At 41.3% G+C, this 21,192-nt stretch overlaps 1 protein-coding gene across 9 annotated transcripts in view; it reads left to right on the forward strand.

The window, feature by feature from the left end:
• UNC13A (unc-13 homolog A) overlaps positions 1 to 21,192 on the forward strand; it is a 179,967-nt gene that overhangs the window by 69,067 nt on the left and 89,708 nt on the right. For all 9 annotated transcript variants that reach the window (XM_075204761.1, XM_075204754.1, XM_075204755.1 and 6 more), the window contains 6 exons: positions 1,538 to 1,653; positions 1,885 to 2,048; positions 5,842 to 5,992; positions 7,447 to 7,515; positions 10,756 to 10,845; positions 13,002 to 13,136. In XM_075204761.1, the coding sequence (XP_075060862.1) occupies positions 1,538 to 1,653; positions 1,885 to 2,048; positions 5,842 to 5,992; positions 7,447 to 7,515; positions 10,756 to 10,845; positions 13,002 to 13,136 (725 nt within the window). The remainder of the gene's footprint in view (positions 1 to 1,537; positions 1,654 to 1,884; positions 2,049 to 5,841; positions 5,993 to 7,446; positions 7,516 to 10,755; positions 10,846 to 13,001; positions 13,137 to 21,192) is intronic.

Raw genomic sequence — 21,192 nt, forward strand, 5'->3', positions numbered from 1 at the left:
GAATTGCGCCATTTTAACAAGGGAATTCCGGGATGCGGGAGAAATGCCAGCTCTCGCGGGAGCCCGGGAGACTGACCCGAATTTCGGGAGTCTTCCGGACTTTCCGGGAGAGTTGGCAAGTATGAGCTAATGTAATTACTATTTGTCTCAAATGTCCATTGTTATGAGGTGAAGCTTAGATTTGGTTTGTAATCAGAACAATGTCTGAGTTAACTAGCTGGCAGCCCATGCTAATTAGCTAGGTCAACAGGTAATCTTAGAGGTAATGAGGTTAGAACTTCTAAATGATATGTAATGTGCCTCCACAGTAATATATTTGCTGAAATAGCATTGGAAAATGTATCAATATGTATCAATATAAATGTTATTGTATCAAAATGTATAACAGATTCAGATGCGTAACACTGCTGATACAATGTGTCAAAAGTCTTATTGTTTCATGTAAGTGTGCAGTGTCATTCCCTGCTGTAATATTGTAATCCCATGTTTAGTGTATCCAGTCAAAATAGCTAATTGAGTCAAGGTATTTGATTGTATAATCAATGTAACAGGGACAGTATGTCTAACAGCTAAAGTGTCCACTGAGAGACCCCTGCTGTAAGGGGGAGATTTGAGACATTTGACCTACTTCCTGTGTATACAGCAAACAATATAGGGAGAGAAGAATACCAGGGAAGCTATTGTAGCTTGGAGCATCCTGCTGTACAGGAGACCAGCGAAAAGGACTCTGGGCCAGGCATCATGGTGCCGCTGGACGAAACCCTACCAGGACAGGGTCGGTGTGAGCCAGTATCCCAAGCTAGGCGACACCGTAACTGTCTAGCTAATCAGTAGTGGTAATATTGAAGGATGATAAGACTCTGATAGAGACTGAGATTATTACTTTGGAGTGCTGACTGCAAGAGGCTGCTGGAGGATACATGCTACCATTTACCCTGTAACTTGTGAACGTCTTGTGGTGTTGTGCTGTCGTATTAAAGCCTTATTGTGGATATATTCTGGTCTACCCGAGTGAGTTGAATCCCACAGAGGGTAACTGCCATCCCAGCTAAGGGTGGTATCCTCACATATGTGTACTGATACTTTTTCCAGACATGCCATGGTGATGGCAATTCTAGGCAACTCATCTCCCGACTCAACTCTTTAGTTACTGATTTAATGGGTCTAGACACTCACCTTATGAGACCTACCTGCCTCATTATACTGTGCTGTATGTGATAACAGATTTACTTTAATTACGGATAGATTTATCAAACCTTCTAAAAAAGGAAAGTGGAGGTGTTGCCGATATTAACCAATCAGATTCTAGCTATCATTTTATAGAATGTACTTAATAAATGATAGCTAGAATCTGGTTGCTATGGGCAACACATCCTCTTTTCCTTTTTAGAATGTTTGATAAATGTAGCCCTTATCTGCACAAGATCAGGGAGAGCCAATGGTTTATTGCTTACTATTTATTATACTATGCAAGCCTTTAAGTGTCCTGATTACCATTGTAAATGTTAAACTTCCTGACAGCATTATTTGTTTTCAGATAAGCGCACAGACAAATCTGCAGTATCTGGGGCTATCAGACTGCACATCAGTGTGGAGATAAAAGGGGAGGAGAAGGTGGCACCATATCATGTACAATACACCTGTTTACATGAGGTTCGTAAGGTCCTTATCTTCACTGATCCTCAAGCCATTTTTAAATGACTTAATGTTGATGGAATATCAAAGAAATGCATTGCGACAGTAGAGGCGGATGATGATTTCTGACTTGGCAAGAACTTTCCATTTTTTTATTTTTAACTTTGTATTAATCTACATTGAAAGGCTAATATGCTGTTGTATCTGGCATTACCTTTTCTCAATTATTGTTAATATTTCCTCTTGTAGAACCTATTCCACTACCTAACGGACGTACAAAATAATGGGGTGGTGAAGATTCCAGATGCCAAAGGGGATGATGCCTGGAAGGTTTACTTTGACGAAACGGCCCAGGAAATAGTGGATGAGTTTGCAATGCGATACGGAGTGGAGTCCATATACCAGGCCATGACGTGAGAAACTGGAGTAGTGGGGCATGAAACAAGGGAAAGGGTGCATTTATTGTTTTAGATACATGCTGCAAATAAAATTGCAGGCCAAGTGCTTCTATATAGGTCATGTGCTCGAAGTGGGGTGGTATGTGCCAGTATGACATATCGGCACTTCTCCACCCCACTTCTTCAGCCTTGTCAGCGGTGAGACGGGAAGGCAAGGCGGGGAAGTGCCATGTTTGAGAGGTACTCCACTCCGCCCTCCTACCCCGCTTTTGCTGCATCCGGCAGCTCTTCTGACTTTTCTCTGCTCCATTCTGACTGTCGGGACGTGATGAAGTCACGCCCTGGCAGTGAAACTGCAGCAGAGAGGAGCCAGAAGAGCAGTCAGATGTAGCACAGTAGAAAAGAACACAAGGCAGAGAAGAAAAAGAGGAGAAGACGACAGAAGAAAAACGGTCATAAAAAGGTAAGTATAGAATGGAGATGGACAGAATGATTAATGAGGGCAGAGAGAGAGATATGGAGGGGCCATAGAGCAAAAGAGAGAGATATTTAGTGGGGGCATAGAGATAAAGATATGGAGGGGGGGCACAGAGAAAGATAAGGAGCGGGAGCACAGGGAGAGAGTGAGATATGTAGGGGGCACAGAGAGAGAGATGGAGGGGGCACAGAAGGAGAGAGATGGAGAAGGGGCACAGAGAGAGAGAGATGGAGGGGGGCACAGAGAGAGATGGAGTGAGGCACAGAGGGAGAGAGATAGAGGGGGAGCACAGAGGCAGAGAGATGGAGGGGGGGCACAGAGGGAGAGAAATGGAGGGGGGGCACAGAGGAAGAGCGATGGAGGGGGAGAGAGATGGAGGGGGGGCACAGAGAGGAGGAAAGAGATGGAGGGGGAGCACAGAGATGGGGAGAGAGATGGAGGGGGGGCACAGAGAGATGTATAGAGGTGGAGGGGGGCACGGAGGGGGAGAGAGATGGAGGGGGGTCACAGAGAGGAGGAAAGAGATGAAGGGGGGGGCACAGAGATGGGGAGAGAGATGGAGGGGGCACAAAGAGGGGGAGAGAGATGGAGGGGGGCACAGAGAGGGGGAGAGAGATGGAGGGGGGCACAGAGAGGGGGATAGAGATGGAGGGGGGCACAGAGAGGGAAAGGGATAGACGGAGGGGGCACAGAGAGGGGGAGAGAGATGGAGGGGGGGGCACAGAGATGGGGAGAGAGATGGAGGGGGGGCACAGAGAGACGTAGAGAGGTGGAGGGGGGCACAGGGAGGGGGAGAGAGATTGAGGAGGCACAGAAAGGGAGAGAGAGAGATAGACGGAGGGGGGCATAGAGAGGGGGAGAGAGATGAAGGGGGGCACGGAGAGGGGGAGAGAGATGGAGGGGGGCACAGAGAGGGGGAGATATATGGAGGGGGGGCACAGAGAGGGAGAGAGAGATGGAGGGGGGTACAGGGAGGGAGAGAAGATGGAGGGGGGTACAGAGAGGGAGAGAGAAATGGAGGGGGGGAAGAGAGGGGGAGAGAGATGGAAGGGGGGCACAGAGAGAGAGATGGAGGGGGGGCACAGAGAAAGATGGAGGGGAGGCACAGAGGGAGAGAGATGGAGAGGGGGCACATAGGGAGAGATATGGAGGGGGGGCACAGTGGGAAAGAGACGGAGGGGGGCACAGAGGGATAGAGATGGAGGGGGGCACAGAGAGGGGGAGAGAGATGGGGGGGCACAGAGAAGGGAAGAGTGATTGGGGGGGCACAGAGAGGGGGAGAGATGAAGGGGGGGCACAGAGAAGGTGAGAGAGAGGGAGGGGGGGCACAGAGAGAGAGATATCGAGAGGGTGCACAGAGAGAGATGGAGAGGGGGCACAGAGAGAGATGGAGGGGGGCACAGAGAGAGAGAGAGATGGAGGGGGGACACAGAGAGAGAGAGAGATGGAGGGGGGCACAGAGAGAGAGAGAGAAATATGGAGGGGGGCCACAGAGAGAGAGGGGGGCACAGAGAGAGAGACATGGGGGGGCACGGAGAGAGAGAGACAAAGACTTGAAGGGGGGGCATGGAGAGAGAGATATGGAGGGGGCATGGAGCGAGCGAGAGATATGAGGGGGCACGGAGCAAGTGAGAGAGATATGGAGGGGGCACGGAGAGAGAGAGAGATATAGGTGGGCACGGAGCGAGAGAGAGAGATGTAGGGGGGGTACGGAGAGAGAGAGAGATGGAGGGGGGGGCACAGAGAGAGAGAGAAATAGAGGGGCGGCACAGTGTGACAAATGAGGGCACAGTGCGATTTTGGAGGGACAAGAGTGTGACCTAACTAATAAAAGGTAATAATAGGAGTAGGGATAGATAGGATGAAGTAGTAAGGGAGGAGTGACACAAGCAGGATGTGAGGCACAGGGGAGAGCAGGTAGGGAGAGAGAGAGGGAGATACCTGCAATGAAGATAAGGACAGAAAGGAACAGAGAAAAGAAGCAGGTGCGGGAAAGTTAAAGGGTAACAGGTAAGGTATAAGGGAGATATTTTGGAAAGTTTTATTATAATATTATTGGGATAGGAGGGAAAATGTAAGCACACAAAGGAGACTGGAAGGAGAGGTGGAGGGGCGCAGAGGAAAGGTAATTGGACACAGGAGAGGTGGGGGACACAGAGTGGATAGCCTTAAATCATTTCATATGTTTTATATTATACTATATGGTGTTAAAAGGCATCTAAAATTAATTTCACACTATCAAAATCCCTAAACCTTTGGGGGGGGGGGGGCCTAGGTGGCCCCCAGCCATTCATTTCAAAGATCCATACCAGCACTTCTAAATTTCCACTTTAACCACTGATATGATCAATATTACATTAAAGATAATATTATATTTTGCTGCTATGGCCTTTAGGATATAATTAATCAGTGCAACAGAGTAATAAGCATAACTATATTTCATATTTATTTATACATTGTGATTAAACCAGTGGTTAAAGTGGAAATTTAGAGGTGGCAGTATTGAAAATGTAAGTGTATAGAATGTGATAGTTTTACCATGAAGAATGAAGGCAGTAGGGGATGTGGCAGTATAGCATACCACCATATGCCAGCCCACTTCCACCACTGGAGTAAACATTACCTAAAGGCAGGGGAATAACAAGCAATCTCTGGGTCCGATAGCAAAAATATATTTTTCATCACAGTAAGGGAAGTAATACAGAGCTATAATGCAATTGATATTTGTGGCTTTCCGGGATGACTTGGGGAGCCTGGCTTGGCAGGTTGCAGGGGCAGTCGATTCTACTTGTCTTGATCACCCATTGGTGTATTGTTAGTGGTATAAGCTTTGGCTGCAGTAAATAAAATGGTGGAATGAGAAAAAAGAAGACACGCAGTAGTAGTCATCCTATGTATGAGCAACTATGCGGAATTATATTTTTATTTTAATCACTCTCTCACATCACTCAGCACCCCATATAGTGATATGCTACAGTTGTTTTACAGTTTATACAAGTATTTACACCACTTTTGTATTGGCTAAATATAATAATACAGACATGAGATGGAGGACGATTGAAATTATTTTGGGACATGACAAGACTTGATGCAATGTACTGAGCCCCAATCTGCACCATCTTTAGAAGCCTGAAGTTGTGAAAAGGAGACCTGTGTGATGATAAAGAAGGGTTGTATCTTGTTGTGTGGTAATGCAATCTTCATTCAGTTATATTTTATTTCTATTGTCGTTATTACTCCATCACTTTTGCTTTTGTAACTAACGTCCTGCAATCTTTTTATATTTTGTTATATTCAGCTCTTCTCTTCTTCTGACTTCCTATTTTTCAGTCATTTTGCCTGCCTCTCCTCTAAGTACATGTGCCCAGGAGTACCTGCTGTTATGAGCACCCTTCTTGCCAATATTAATGCATACTATGCCCACACCACTGCATCAACCAATGTGTCTGCCTCAGACCGCTTCTCCGCCTCAAACTTTGGTGTAAGTTACTTTTTACATGTATGCTATAATTAGACATTCCTAATAGGAAATCCATATACCGATTAAAAGGAAGCAATGATGGAAAATATATCTTATTTTATCAACACTAGGAAGAGAAAAAATGAGTGCTACATTATTTATTATCACTGTTATTGGGTTTTGGGCTAGACATGGATAATACCACTCCGTTCTGTAGGCAGCTAGCAGTTTGTTATTACATTGTCATCTAGTTCCTATTCTTCTGTGTACAAGGCAACAGGGTTTATGCTGTACAGCAAATGTTTAGGAAAAGAAAAGAAACATGTACCAGCATCGAACATATTTCACCCTTTTATGTGTTATGAGTGAAACTAGCATATGTTGAGACCGTAGGAAATCTGGTTTGTATAGTAGGATTAAGCAAACAAATGTCAAGACTGCAATCTATGAGTAATGAAGTCAAAATTATAACTGGGACTTCCATGTGGAAGCACAACTAAGTAACTGCATACATCGACTCAAAAATAAGAAAAGCTGGCACTCCAAGAAAAACTTACTTGAAAATGTTTAGTGCTTAGATTTTTAGAACATGACAGTAATAGCATCTTACACGATTCAGGCAACACCTGACGTTAACCACAGCTACATTGATACTTTTGCAAGCAGGTGTTTCCAGGAGAGTCGGCTTACCTGTCCAGTGTGTCTTAGACAAAAGCAGTCCAAAACCAGTTGTAGCTGTAATCCCATGATTCAATACTGACCTACCACCTTTAAAGCATTGATATGAGTATCTCAGCAGATTCTGACACAGGCTTGAGCTGCACTGTTTGCTGTCTTCTCTACAGAAGACTAACACTGACTTTTTGTAAAATATTATGAGATGTGCTTTGAAATTGAAACCTTTACATTCCTGTTTTATAACATAGTGATTAAAATGGAAAAAAAGACAACTGTTCATCAAGTTAAATTTTTCATATAAAGGAAAAAAATCCCTATTTAAGCAGATTTCATTTCTTCTTCAGTCAACCAACATTGAAGAAATACTGAATGCAAATGCTATCAAGAATGCAGTAAAACTAGAGTAGCTCATTATAAAGCGACTGGTGAGTGACATCACTTTGTGATGTCACATACCACTAACATTTAATGCTGGCACTTGTACATAGGTTATGTATTTTACATCAACTATCCATAAGATTATAATGTGGGCACCCTTAGGGTTTCTGTATTTATTCTGGTAAATAATTGATGTGGCAAAATTGGACATGTTAATATTGTAATGGGTAGAAATAAAGCCTCATGATTACATTTGGTGTCTGTGTGCTTTAATTTGATAAAATAATGGTCATATATATATACCTGAATATACATAATACAGCATTGTTATGCTTATTTTCATTTGTTTTGTTATGTGGATCTTTAATTATACCAAAATGCAGTGATTTAAAGTGCATTGTTTACATTTACTTTAACAGAAGGAGAGATTTGTGAAGCTGCTTGATCAACTGCACAACTCCCTGCGTATTGACCTTTCAATGTACAGGGTAAAAAGAAATTCTATGTCTGTTTATAATATGTGTTTCAAATGGTGAACAATTTTCTATGCTATAGATATTTATTATTCCTGCTGATCCGTTTATACATTATATACATACATTAATTTCAGTGTAGATTAATGATCTGTTTTTAAGTATAATCCAGTTTCCTATGTGTTGTTTTTTTTATAGATAATTGTAATATGTTGGAAGTTCTTTATGAGTGGAGTAAAAAAATCTTTAGCAAAAGTTATATTAATTTTCCAAAACAATTTAAATGTAACACACTTTTCATCATAATACATTTTGTAGTACAAGAGTTAGAATATGCATCTTGAATGACTGCTGAAATAATATTGTGTCCAAAATACACCACCTAGTGGCTACAATGCAATGTGTATAATCCAACTACAGTAATATAATGCATACATCCGTATACACTTGTACAAACTGGCACACACACATATATATATATATATATATATATATATATATTTATATATATATATATATATATATATATATATATATATATATATATATATATGTGTGTGTACATATGTATAAATAACACACCAGTATATATATGTGTGTGTGGGTGTATGTATATATATATATATATATATATATATATATATATATATATATATATATATATATGTTACATATGTATATATATGTATATACACACACACACACATATATATATATATATATATATATATATATATATATAGACCCCAATGGCATTATACATGATATACAGTATACTATAGCCTGTTGCCAGCACGTAATATATTTACTTTACTTTATATGGGAATGACACAGTCCAATGCCAGTATATAATTCCATGATGTTATACATGCTGCACTATCATGCAATTTGTAGTGAATCTGTTAACCCCATACCAGCATATAGGACAGCCCCATACTAGAACGACAACTAATGTCATAGGCAATACAGTCCTGAGACCAGCAGTGGCCAATTTGTGGCTAGTTTCAATGTTTCTTGTGTTTAATCTACTAGGAAATATTTTATTTGGCAAGGTTGGCCTTACTATAACATACCTTCTCCTCTTCATGTTGATGCTAAAAATATAATAAAGTATTATACCAGTACACAGCATATTATAATGCAGTCCCTGTACCAGTGTATATAATGCATTCCCATGCTAAAATATAATAGTCTCATACCATCATATATTGTAATACAATGCATATGTCAATGCCATGGCAGTATATAATATAGCCTAACCTTTTCTAGAGCAGTCTTTGCTGTGCCTCATATGATAACACCTGTAGCTCAGAGTGCGTAAAGTGCTCAGTTTACACATCCAATATCAGTGCTCCACTTCCATCACATCACTTCCATCCTTAACCATATTTCCATAACACCCACCCATGAGATTATTATTTTTACTGGGTAGATTGGTAATTAAGTGGGGCTCTGCTTGTGGATTAGAACATTTAGAATGGAGAGCGGAGCTAATTGTCATTCATTTCATTCATAATATTTGTTCTCTTTAGCAATGTCTTACATACATTGTAAAAAAAATTCCTAAATTACATTGTGTTTGTGATTTAAATACATACATTACAAACTATAAAACAAGCCAATATGAAAGGATGAAGAGCTTATAATCTAAAGGGAGAATGGGGCACAAGTAAGATACAAGCAGGTTGAATCTGTGGTGAATGTAAAGTGTGAGGATGATGGTATAGGCTGAAGAATAGGCAGGGTAAACTTCTCCAAACACATGAGTTTTCAGTGACTGCTTGAAGCTTGATGTTGCCTAAAGCACCATACTGGCATTACAATCAATCAATCAAAATACGTTTAACTTACATCAACAAGGCCTAGCAGACGCTGTGATGCTGGGCGTTCAAAACTAACGGAAGTGAATGGATCCATGTAGATCTTGCTGATAAGTATTCACGCTGCTTTGCATCTCATCATTTCCGATGTTGCTTGCAGCATTCAAAAGTGTTAATGCTCAATAAAATGTAATTGATGTTTTTGGGAATGCCATTTGGTACCTAGTGCAATATGCCACAAGAAAGCTCTGAGAACATGTTTATACAAGGACTAGTGGAGTAAGGAAAAGATTCATAGAGAAGAGGTATCTTCCTATAAACATCCTGTAGATGTGCATGTGAGGCATGTACGTATGATTTATAGTAATTTTATTATGTGAGATTTATTTTTAACTTGGTGATGGGAGTCATCGTTCAACCTGTTTAAAATAACAGAGTTTCTTATATGGTCTTATCAACACTTTTTAAGTAGCTCCAAAACCCTTATATCTGCATGGCTGGATCCCTCAGCACATGCAGCTGGTCCATTGTTTAAACATGCACATCACTTCTGTATCACTCTTATTTCCTATTCGATTGCAAGCTCTTGAAAGCAGGGTTCTCATTCCCAGGGCCGCCATCAGGGATATACAGGGAGTACAGCAGTATGGGGCCCAACAGCAGAGTGAGGCCCCACCAGCCCTGGGCCCAAACAAATTTATTAGGGGCGTCGGCCTCTACAGTGAATTAAGGGAGGTAGCGGGCACCATTTCTAGGCAGCAGATGCTCCAGAGATGTGAGAGGTGGTGTGGGGAGAGTCCACCGAGCGAAACTAAGGATGCGGCAGTGGGCACCCTTGTAGGCAGCATGTCTTCCTCCGCTCCAAAGATTTCGGGACCCCACAGCTGTCATTTGCTCCAGTCCCAGCCCTCCAGGTGCCCGGCTACTGGGCAGAAATTAATTAATAACGTCACAGCGCAGTCAATAGAGAGGAACCGAAAGGAGACAGCAATAAGACAGAAAGAGGTAAGTAAATTACAGCAGGGGTTAGATGTAACCGGGGATGGGGGTGACTGTAGAGAAAGGGGGGGAGGCAATTGTTGGGTAAAGAACAATTTAAAACTGAAGGCATGGTGTGAGATGAAAGGAAGGGGGCCATGCTTGTTACATTTGTACTCGGCCCCGCAATTTCGGGGGGCAGCCCTGCTCATTCCTAATGTTCACTATTGTAATGTATGTTTATCTCCCCATTGCACAGTACTATGGAATATGTGGGCACTTTATAAATAAAATAATAATAGTAACGTTCCCAGAAGCTTTGTTTTCTTCGTACACCATTAGTAAGACAACATATTTTGCAAAATCTGTTGTTTGTAATCTTTTATGTAAATTGAAAACCACTAAAATACTATAATCCACGACTACACCATGCTTTCTCTGTCTTGTTTTCTTGTAGAATAATTTCCCTGCTAGCAGTCCTGAGCGACTTCAAGACCTCAAGTCCACTGTTGATCTACTGACCAGCATAACATTCTTTAGAATGAAGGTGAAAAGGATCATTTGAGAAAAAAAATATTTTCTTCCTAAATGAGCAAAATGCAATATTTAACTTTGTTTTTATAAAACTTTATATTTATCTTTAGCTTATTTTCTTAAATTAACTTAATGGAGCTTTCCATTAGTTTTACCTTTAAAGGGCATGGTAACACCCCACATTGCCCTGGGATAGCCTCTTCGCCCAACAATCATAACACATTTTTCTATACAGCCATTCACTTTAACACTTGGAAGGTGTAAATGTAAACCACGCTCTCTTTTTCATGGCATACACATAAAAATAGAGAAAAAAATGTATATAATTGTATTTACTTTGTGTTTTTCTGTGTATAAAAGGCTGCATGTCTTTAGTGTACTTCTTTGTACTCAACAAATTTGTTCTCTAAAGAAAACACAAACTTTAAAATAAAAGAACTTCTGGCCATATTTTTATTATAAGCAATCAATATTCTTATAGGTCTAGAGAACAAATTAGTCAGTTTTAGATACACCTTGTTTTTAATTGCTCCTTTTTGGAAAATGGTGTCCTCTTTTTAAGAACCAGCAATACCATTATCGCTGATAGCTCTCCTTTGTAAGTAATCTCTGGGCTGTCTTACTAAACAGTGGCAAGCCCTGAGACAAACAATGAAGAGCAGAGATGTGTGGCAAGTTTAACCCTAGCAGCATTCAGCGATGAGCAGGAGAAACATTGAGAAATTAACATTTGTTATCGAGACCCAATGTAGCTAAACTAAACTGCAACTGTTACCACTGTCCAGCTACTGAATGTGAACCGCCATAGTAAAAAAATAAATAATATAATTGAAATAATGTTATTAATAAAACATTTTCCCCAAACCTTGTGATGGGGACTGTAATTGCTACTCTATGCGGTGGTGGTCATATTTGCGAATTACATAATTCCGACAACACTAGGGGACATATTAAATTCTTGGCGGAAACGCCAAAAATCTCGCACGCCGCGCACTATTGCCATTGTTACGGTAATAGTGCACGTAAATACCGTTATTACGGTAGTTTTCTCGCTGGATCAGGGAGCTGCGAGCTGAAATCCAGCTTACTATTACCGTAATAACGGTAATAGTTTTAACGCCCCGGAAAATGACGAGAATTGAATATGCCCCTAGGAGCGACATGAAAATCGCGACTGCTCTAAATCCAACATGGTAGAAATACAGACATGATAAAAAAGTGACAGACAGATAGCAGAGGGCAGGTATTGGCCCGAAGTAGCATAAACGTAGAGGTTGTTTATATTAAAGAAAAAGTATTGAGCTTAGCAAGAGTTAACTTAACATGAAGGGGTTTGGTAATCATTAGTCAATCAGTTTTAGGGCTCAGAGTGGAAGCAGCTACGGAAGCCTTGTAAGTGGGTAAGAGACAGTTAGATTTCTTTTGCCTTCTGGAAAGTTTCTGGTGGAGGAGGCAATGCGAGGACCCAGCGGCTGAATAATATCCATCCCTACCTAAAAAAACATTATACAGCCGCCGGGAATTCTTGTCTGTAACTTTTTCATCAAATCTGTATTTCCTCTATGTCAGAATTACAGCAGTCGTAATTTTCATGTCACTCCTACTGTAGTTGGCATTATGTCATTCGTAGACTCGTACCTCACCCAGTCTATGTGGGTAGCTTGTGTGGTCTAGGGCCAGAGGTTAATAAAATAAACCCCCAAAATATAATACCCCCCCAGCATAGTGCTGGGAGTCCTAGCCACATCCACCTGTGGCTAGGAGGTACTCAGTATGCTCCCTCTGGTGCAGAGTGGGTGGAGCAGATGACTGTCCTTTCTGGTGGCAGCTCATTGCCCTGACATTGTGTTTTAGTAAATGGGCAGTAAAATTTAATGCATTACAGCTTAGTAACTTTTATCTAGATGGCCCTCTCAGACAGACATGGCTAATGAATGTCTTTACTTCTATGGATTTCAATACATAAGAAGGTTTTTGCAAACTAAATTATGAAATATTTGTACTGTGTTTGCACATTTGTACATTACAATTGAATAGGCTAGACTCTAGTTCTTGATCTGTTAAATTTCAAACAGGTGATTATTAAAAATGAACAAAAATAAAATTAATTATCTATTTTTTTTCTACACTTATATAAATGTTTTTGTTTTTTTTGTCTACACCATACAGGTGCAAGAGTTACAGAGTCCCCCCAGGGCAAGTCAGGTTGTGAAGGATTGTGTGAAGGCCTGTCTCAACTCTACTTATGAATACATCTTCAACAACTGTCATGAGCTGTACAGTCGAGAATATCAAAGTGACCCGGTAATTGCCACAATGGAATTACTATTGTGATATGTAAATGTCCTCAGTACATTTTATAAAATAACCACTTATCCTAAAATATGCCTTATAAAATATGCTACATGAAAGTAAGGATGAGCAGGCTCGGATGTCTGGAATCCGAGCCCACCCGAACAGTGTGATTCCGAGTCAGATCCGAGCGATGTCCGGGTATTCCCGCAGATTCCGAAACATAAAACGAGGCTCTGACTCATAATCCCGCTGTCGGATCTCGGGATACCCGGATCCTTTAAATTCCCCGCTTGCCGCCGCCATCTTCACTCGGGCATTGATCAGGGAAGAGGGAGGGTGTGTTAGGTGGTCCTCTGTCCTGTGATTTCTTGTGCTGTGCTGTGCTGTGCTGTGCTGTGTTCTGCTCAGTCCAGTCCAGTGGTGCTGTGTCCTGTGCTCTGTCCTGCTGAGTCCAGTGGTGCTGTGTCCTGTGCTCTGTCCTGCTGAGTCCAGTGGTGCTTTGTGCAGTGCTGTGTCCTGCTGATTCCAGTGGTGCTGTGTCCTGTGCTCTGTTCTGCTAAGGGCATTGTTATTTCTAAATTATTCCAAAGTTATAAAAAATGTATTAAAAAGTTATAAAAAAATAAATATAAAAAAAATCTAAAAATTATAAAAAAATTATACGAAAAAAAATAAAATTAGGTTGAAAAAAATAGGTAGTACTATTTCAATTCAAAGTCACACTACGTTCACTCTTGCAGCTGTCACAAAAAATAGGTAGTACTATTTCAATTCAAAGTCACATTACGTTCACTCTTGCAGCTGTCACAAAAATTAGGTAGTACTATTTCAATTCAAAGTCACATTATGTTCACTCTTCCAGCTGTCACAAAAATTAGGTACTGCTGTATAACTACAGTCCAGTGGTACTCTCCTGTGCCGCAGATAATTTGTAAAGGCTTTGCCCAGTGTGTGTGGTTTAGGGGTACGCTCTCTTGTGCTGCATATAATGGAGTACAAAAATTTTGAGGATAAAGTAGGGAAAGATCAAAAACCACTTCCTCCTAATGCTGAAGCTGCTGCCACTAGTCATGACATGGACGATGAAATACCATCAACGTCGTCTGCCAAGGCCGATGCCCAATCTCCTAGTACAGGGCATGTAAAATCCAAAATCCCAAAGTTGACTAAAATTAGCAAAAAAAGAAAATTGAAAACATCTGAGGAGAAACGTAAACTTGCCAATATGCCATTTACGACACAGAGTGGCAAGGAACGGCTTAGGCCCTGGCCCGTGTTCAGGACTAGTGGTTCAGCTTCACCCAAGGATCTAAGCCCTCCTCCTCCCCCCCTCTCAAAAAAATTGAAGAGAGTTATGCTGTCAGCAACAACAACAAAACAGCAAACAACTCTGTCTTCTAAACAGATGACATCACAAATCCCCAAGGCGAGTCCAAGGGTGTTGGTGGTTGCGAAGCCTGACCTTCCCATCACTGTACGGGAAGAGGTGACTCCATCCACCATTTGCAGCACACCCTCTGCATGTGCTGGAAGGATGACCCACAGTGTAGATTCAGATTTGGATAATCAAGGTGTCAAGGAGGCTATTGATGTAGCTGGCGTTGTGGAGGAACTTGACGAGGAGGATGCTGATGTGGTTATCATAAATGAGCCACCAGGGGTGGAAACAGTTGTTGTCCATGGGATGAAAAAGCCCATCGTCATGCCTGGTCAGAAGACCCAAAAATCCACCTCTTCTGTCTGGAGTTATTTTTATCCGAATCCGGACAACAAATGTATGGCCATATGTAGCTTATGTAGCTCAAATAAGCAGGGGTAAGGATCTTGGCCAACTAGGGACATCCTATCATTTCAGCCACAGTAGTTTGGTAGGCCCTGTCGCTGAAATGATTGGTTTGTTAAAGTGTGCATGTCCTATTTTAACAACATCAGGGTGGGTGGGAGGGCCCAAGGACAATACCATCTTGCAACTCTTTTTTTGGCATTATGTGCTCTTTGGGGCCTAGTTCTATCTCCATCAGAGATATTCCTGCAGGCCATGTCACCGGCACAGCTATGTTGGTGTTAGACGTGCGCTGCATACTCTGATTTAGCAGAAGCTAGCCATTGGCCTTGATAATCAAATAGGCTTTCCGTGATATTACATTGTCAGGGATTAGGCTAAACAGAGTGTCATGGTATTTGAGATCCTTACCTTACCTACACACAGCGTATACAGCGCTGCTATTTGTTCTATCATATTAATGTTTAGATAGGGTCTCTACATATTAACACACCCCGCTTGCTCACATCACCCAGTGAAGCAAGCGCTATATAAGTGCCAACTTTTATACACGTTAGGCAGCGTCTTTAACGAGAATACAGTATCTATATAATTGTGAGTGCTTTAAGATCTTACATGACCTTTAATCAGGCCACTTTAATCGCTGCTCTATTACAGATCTCTGTACAGTGATCATCATGCATATTTTTGCAGAACCAATTTAAATATATAAACAGGGTCTCCTAGAATACGTACTATTTTATTTAAAGGAGTTTTAATAGAGAGACTCATCATTTCTGAATAAAAAAAAATGCTCTAATTCTTGTTAAGTTCCCAAAAAGAGGAACTGCCATTTCTATTAATATTTTCATTCTATATGTAGTTCCCAAAAAGACCAAATTGTGTACCGGGGCCACTACACTACGCAGTCCAGATAGCTGTGCAGTGGAATTGAGACCAGTTAAGGATTTTTTATTGTGGCCCCGGTATCCAAATTGGGTACCGGGGTGACTACACTACGCAGTCCAGATAGCTGTGCAGTGGAATTGAGACCAGTTAAGGTTTTTTTTATTGTGGCCCCGGTACCAAATTGGGTACCGGGGCCACTCCACTACGCAGTCCAGAAAGCTGCCTCGGTCCAAAGTTTTGGACTAAAAACAATATTGTGAGGTGTGAGGTGTTCCAAATACACTGGAAATTAGTGGAAATGATTGTTATTGAATGCTATTGAGGTTAATAATAGCGTTGGAGTAAAAAACAAACAAAAAACTCGATTTTAGCACTTTTTTAAAAATAAATCAGAACCCAAAACCGTAAATCAGAACCAAAACCTTTCGTCAGGTGTTTTTGCCAAAACAAATCAGAACCCAAAACCTCAAGCTAATCAGAACCCAAAACACAAAACACTAAAAGTGCCCGGTGCACACCCTTACATGAAAGATGTGTATATATGTAGGTAAAACATAGGAAACGCATATACAGTGAATTTATTATTGTATTGGTCCATCATGAGCTGGCAAAACGTTTTCAATATATAAGTTTATACATGTTTGTGGAGCTTTATTTGGAGGTATGTGATATGAGAAATGTATGTAGCTTTAATTTTATAGATACAATAAGAAAACCCTCTCAAGAGCTGTTCCACAACCACCCATAATATTGTCCATGCATGATACAGTTGTTGTTTGTGATGTGATCATATTCAGTGAGATCTTACAATTATCTCTCTGTGTGTAGCACATAAATGATGTACAGTAATACACTCTAATAAAAAAAATCATTAAGAAATGTGATTCTCCAAGTTCAATAACTTGCCCACTACTTGGAAAAAATAGAATTTTTACTCACCGTAAAATCTGTTTCTCTGACTCTATTGGGGAACACTGTGAGACATTGGGGTATAGTAGGTGGACCAGGAGTCTAGGCTCTTATCAAACTGGATTAACAAACAAGCTCCTCCCCTATTATGCCCCTCCTTTCTGACAGTTACCTCAGTTTTGTATAAAGTCGAGAGAAAGGGCCAACAGGCTAAAACTATAAACAAAGTACGGTGAGTAAAAATTCTATTTTCTCTTTCCTGCCATAGCTCATAAACGGCCAGCCTCGTTTATGAGCATCATAAAGGATGAAAAGGTCCTTTGTCTTACGGACCGAAGACATGATATCTACATAACAACAAACTGCCCGAACTACATCCAACAGCGTTAAAGTGTCATCAGAATCCGTGGAGGAAGGACGGTAGGTGGGCACCACAATTTCTTGATTTATGTGAAATCTAGACGCCACCTTTGGAACAAAAGATGGTTTAGTGCAAAGCACTGCCCATCTTCATGAAAAGGTACAAAGGGGGAACACAGCATAGCTCCCCCAGCTCTGATACACGTATAGCAGAAGCGATGGCAAAGAGAAACACCACCTTCCAGGTGACATTATGCAAATCTACAGACTCCAAAGGTTCGAAGGGGGCCTTGGTGAGCGCCCTTAATACAAGATTTAGGTCCCATGGTTCCACAGGATGAACAAAGGGGGACTGAACATGAAGAACCCCCTGTAAAAAAGTCTGGACATCTTTTAAAACAGCCAGGTGGTGTTGAAAATAAACAGACAGTGCCGAAACCTGTACCTCAAGGGACCCCAACTGGAGTCCCTTATCAAGACCCGCCTGTAAAAAGGAAAGCAAGCTTGTAAAAAGGAAAGATGTGTGACAACCTTGAGACTCACACCAGCCAATATAAACTCTGTTTATTTAAATTGTACTTCCTGACTCTGATCATGGTGGCAACTACACCATCTGAAAAACCTCTGAATTTAAGGATTGATGTTTCAGTAGCTACGTCGTGTCAGACGATCTAAAGCATGGAAACGGAGAGGTCCCTAAATCAGAAGGTCTGGACGAAGAGACAAATGAAAGGAGGGCACAGCCGCCATTCCCAGAATGTCTGAGAACCACTCCCTGTGAGGCCAATGAGAGGCGAAACGCGTTCTCTTTTTAGCTTCTTTAGCACCCAAGGAAGCATTGGAATTGGGAAAAGGTACACTAGACGGAAACGCCATGGTATCGTCTTGGCATCTATGTATCCCGCTTGAGGATCCCTTGACTTCGAGCTGTAGAGAGTAACCTGAAAGTTTTGTCTGGCCGCCATGAGGTGTATGTCTGGAACGCCCCAACGTTCTACTAGGAGAGCAAAGACGTCCTTGTGAAGAGACCATTCCCTGGGGTGAATCTTGTGCCAACTGAGAAAGTTGGCCTCCCAATTTTCCACCCCGGGAATGAAGATGGCTGAGATTCCGCACAGGCCATGATCTTGGACGTTTCCTGCATTGCCATTGATCTGCATGTTCCGCCTTGATGATTTAGATACACCACAGCCGTCCGTTATCTGATTGAATTCTTAAGGGTTTCCCGGTCAAAAACTGTTGTCCCTGAACTAACACTCTGTGAACCACCCTGAGTTCTAAAACATTTATGGGTACCTTGGCCTCCAGAGGAGACCAGAGTCCATGGAACCTTAGAGGTCCCCACCCAGACAGTGTGGAGTCTGTGGTGATCAGGGTCCAGTTCCATTCCTGGAATGACTGGTCCCTTTCCAGATGATGTCTCTTTAACCACCAGGTGAGAGAGAGACGTGTGGCTTTTGACCGTGTGAATATCTGTCTGTCCAGATGATCGTGGGTGCTTGACCATTTTCAACCAAAAAAAAAGAGAGAATGAATGAAAAATAAAAATGTGAAATAAACTAACTCTAAACACAGTATAGGCAGGAGTCTATACCAAAGTGCACTGTCTCCTGAGGCACTTAACTTAAACTGAGGTAACTGTCAGAGAGGAGGGGCATAGTAGGGGAGGAGCTTGTTTGTTAATCAAGTTTGATAAGTGCCTAGACTCCTGGTCCACCTACTATAACCCAATGTCTCGCAGTGTCCCCCAATGGCAGGAAAGAGAAAGTTAATGTATTGCTCATGCTCAAAATATCATCACATCATATAGGTTCCTTTGTGAGTGTAAACATAGATTTATTAGTTTAAGCTAGACATATTCACTGACCCCCGTGTTTTGGTTATGGTTTTGAATCTGTATTAATTTCGTGTTTTGGTTTTGGCAAAACCGCCCACGTGTGTTTTGGTTTTGGATCTGTATTTTTTAATTGCTAAAATATGCTTAAATCATATAATTTGGCTCTTTTTTGTTCCTACATTATTATTAACCTCAATAACACTAATTTCCAGTCATTTCTACTCAATTTTGAACACCTCACAGGTCACAATATTATTTTCATCCACTTTCGGCCAAAGACTGCAGCGAGCTGGCTGGGTACTGCAACAGAGCAATGGCACAAACACACGGCAGTTCATAGCACATGTAGGAAACATTGTCATATAGCAGTGGCAGAAAAGAAAAATGGTGCAAGATGGAATTGTCCTTGGGCCCTCTCTCCCAACCTAATGTTAGATATTAAAAAGAACATGTACAGTTTAACAAACCAAGCAATCCAGCGACAAGGAATGCCACTTTTGTGGCTGATGTGCTTGGTTCGTTTGGGCCCACACAAAATAAGCTACCAATAGCTTAGCTGCCTTAAGCCCAACAGTGCTGTCAATGAACTCTACAGTAGCATTATGTTGTTGTCATTAGCTTCACTCCCATCAGTGTGTACATCATCCTCACACAATATTAATTAATTCCACCTGGAATCCACCATTAGAGAAGTCTCTGAATATTGATTTAATTGTCTGTAAAGGCCTTCCCCGTGGAATTTGTAGTTCATTTTGTAGTTCATTTTGATGAACATCATTTTTTCCACATTTTAAGGATGCAGCCTCCTACGTTGATCGCTGACAAGGTTCCCGGCTGTGCTGAAAACTCTTTCTGAGTACACACTAGAGGGTGGGCAGTTTAGGTATTGCAAAGCAAGTTTGTACAAGAGTCTCCAAATTGCATGTCTACTTGTATGCTGTCATTAAAATAATCCTCCACCGTTCTTTGGACGTTGATAGTAGGAGCAGGTGGAGTTATGGCAGAGGTGTCACGAATTTTAGGCAATTCTTTTAGATCAGACCAGATGTCAAAATATTGTGCTGAGTCATCTGGGAAAGCTAAGTTTTGCAAAGCACACGGCAGTTTATAGCACATCTAGAAAACATTGCCACACAGAAGTAGCTGAAAAGAAAAATAGCGCAAGATGGAATTGTCCTTGGTATGTTGGAGCTTAAAAAGGACATGCACACGTTAACAAACCAAGCACACCAGCGACAAGGAGTGCCAGTTTTGTAGCTGAAGTGCTTGGTTTGTTTGGGCCCCCACAAAACATGCTACCAATAAGCTTAAGGCAGCTAAGCTAACAATGCTGCTAATGAACTCAACAGTGGCAAGTCATGCACCAGTGAAAGCAGTTCTTACCAGTGAGAACAAAAAGGCCATTGCCATGCTTATGCATGAGACCAAGAAATCCATCTCTTATGTGTAGAATTATTTTTACCCAAATCCTCACAACAGTTGTCTAGCCATATGTAGCGTTTGTAAAGCCACAGTCATTAGAGGGACCTTAACCATCTAGGAATCTCTTCCTTGTTACACCTTTTAAAGCAAGTTCATGGCAAGCTCTTGAAGAATCAAAAAAAATCAATCTTCTCCTAACTTTTAGTGAAATGTCACTTCAAGGTACAACTACTTTAGCAACCCCGTTTTTATTAATTTCAGCTTTGCAGTTTTCTCCAAAATTACTACTTGGTTTAGTTCATACATGTCTCACATGGATTGCAAGAATGGGGGGACATCAGGGCCTTTTTTTCATTACTTGTCACTTCTGTATGGTTGAACTTCTTTATTACATTACTGGAAGGGCACCTAAGAATAAGCATTTCCGTAGAACTGAAACAGGAAAGTACAAAATGTGTCCTGTTACATGCACAGGATGAGACCACATCTCTGGCACTTCAGAGATATGGAAAAATGATGTCCTTTTGTGGACATTGGCTTAAAATTAGGCCCAACTCCTCCTATTGGATGCTGCACTCCAGCCAATGCTGCCAAGATGGCCTTCAAACCCATTAAACTACTATTTCTGCAATAGTAGGTGCATGACATCACAAAAGGGCATTGGCGTTGCAAAATTGGCAGTTGGACTTGTTCAAATTTATATATGGTCTTACGCTAGAAGGAATGTCAATTGCTTAATTATCTTTGGAACCACATCTGTGCAAAAGTAACTAATTTCCAAATAGATTACAGCTTTCTTTTTTTAAGTATTTATTTTGACAGTTGTATCTATCTATATGGCTCATCATAGAGGACTATAGCAGGGA

This window comes from Mixophyes fleayi, chromosome 1 (assembly GCF_038048845.1).
Source record: "Mixophyes fleayi isolate aMixFle1 chromosome 1, aMixFle1.hap1, whole genome shotgun sequence".
Lineage (NCBI taxonomy): Eukaryota > Metazoa > Chordata > Amphibia > Anura > Limnodynastidae > Mixophyes > Mixophyes fleayi.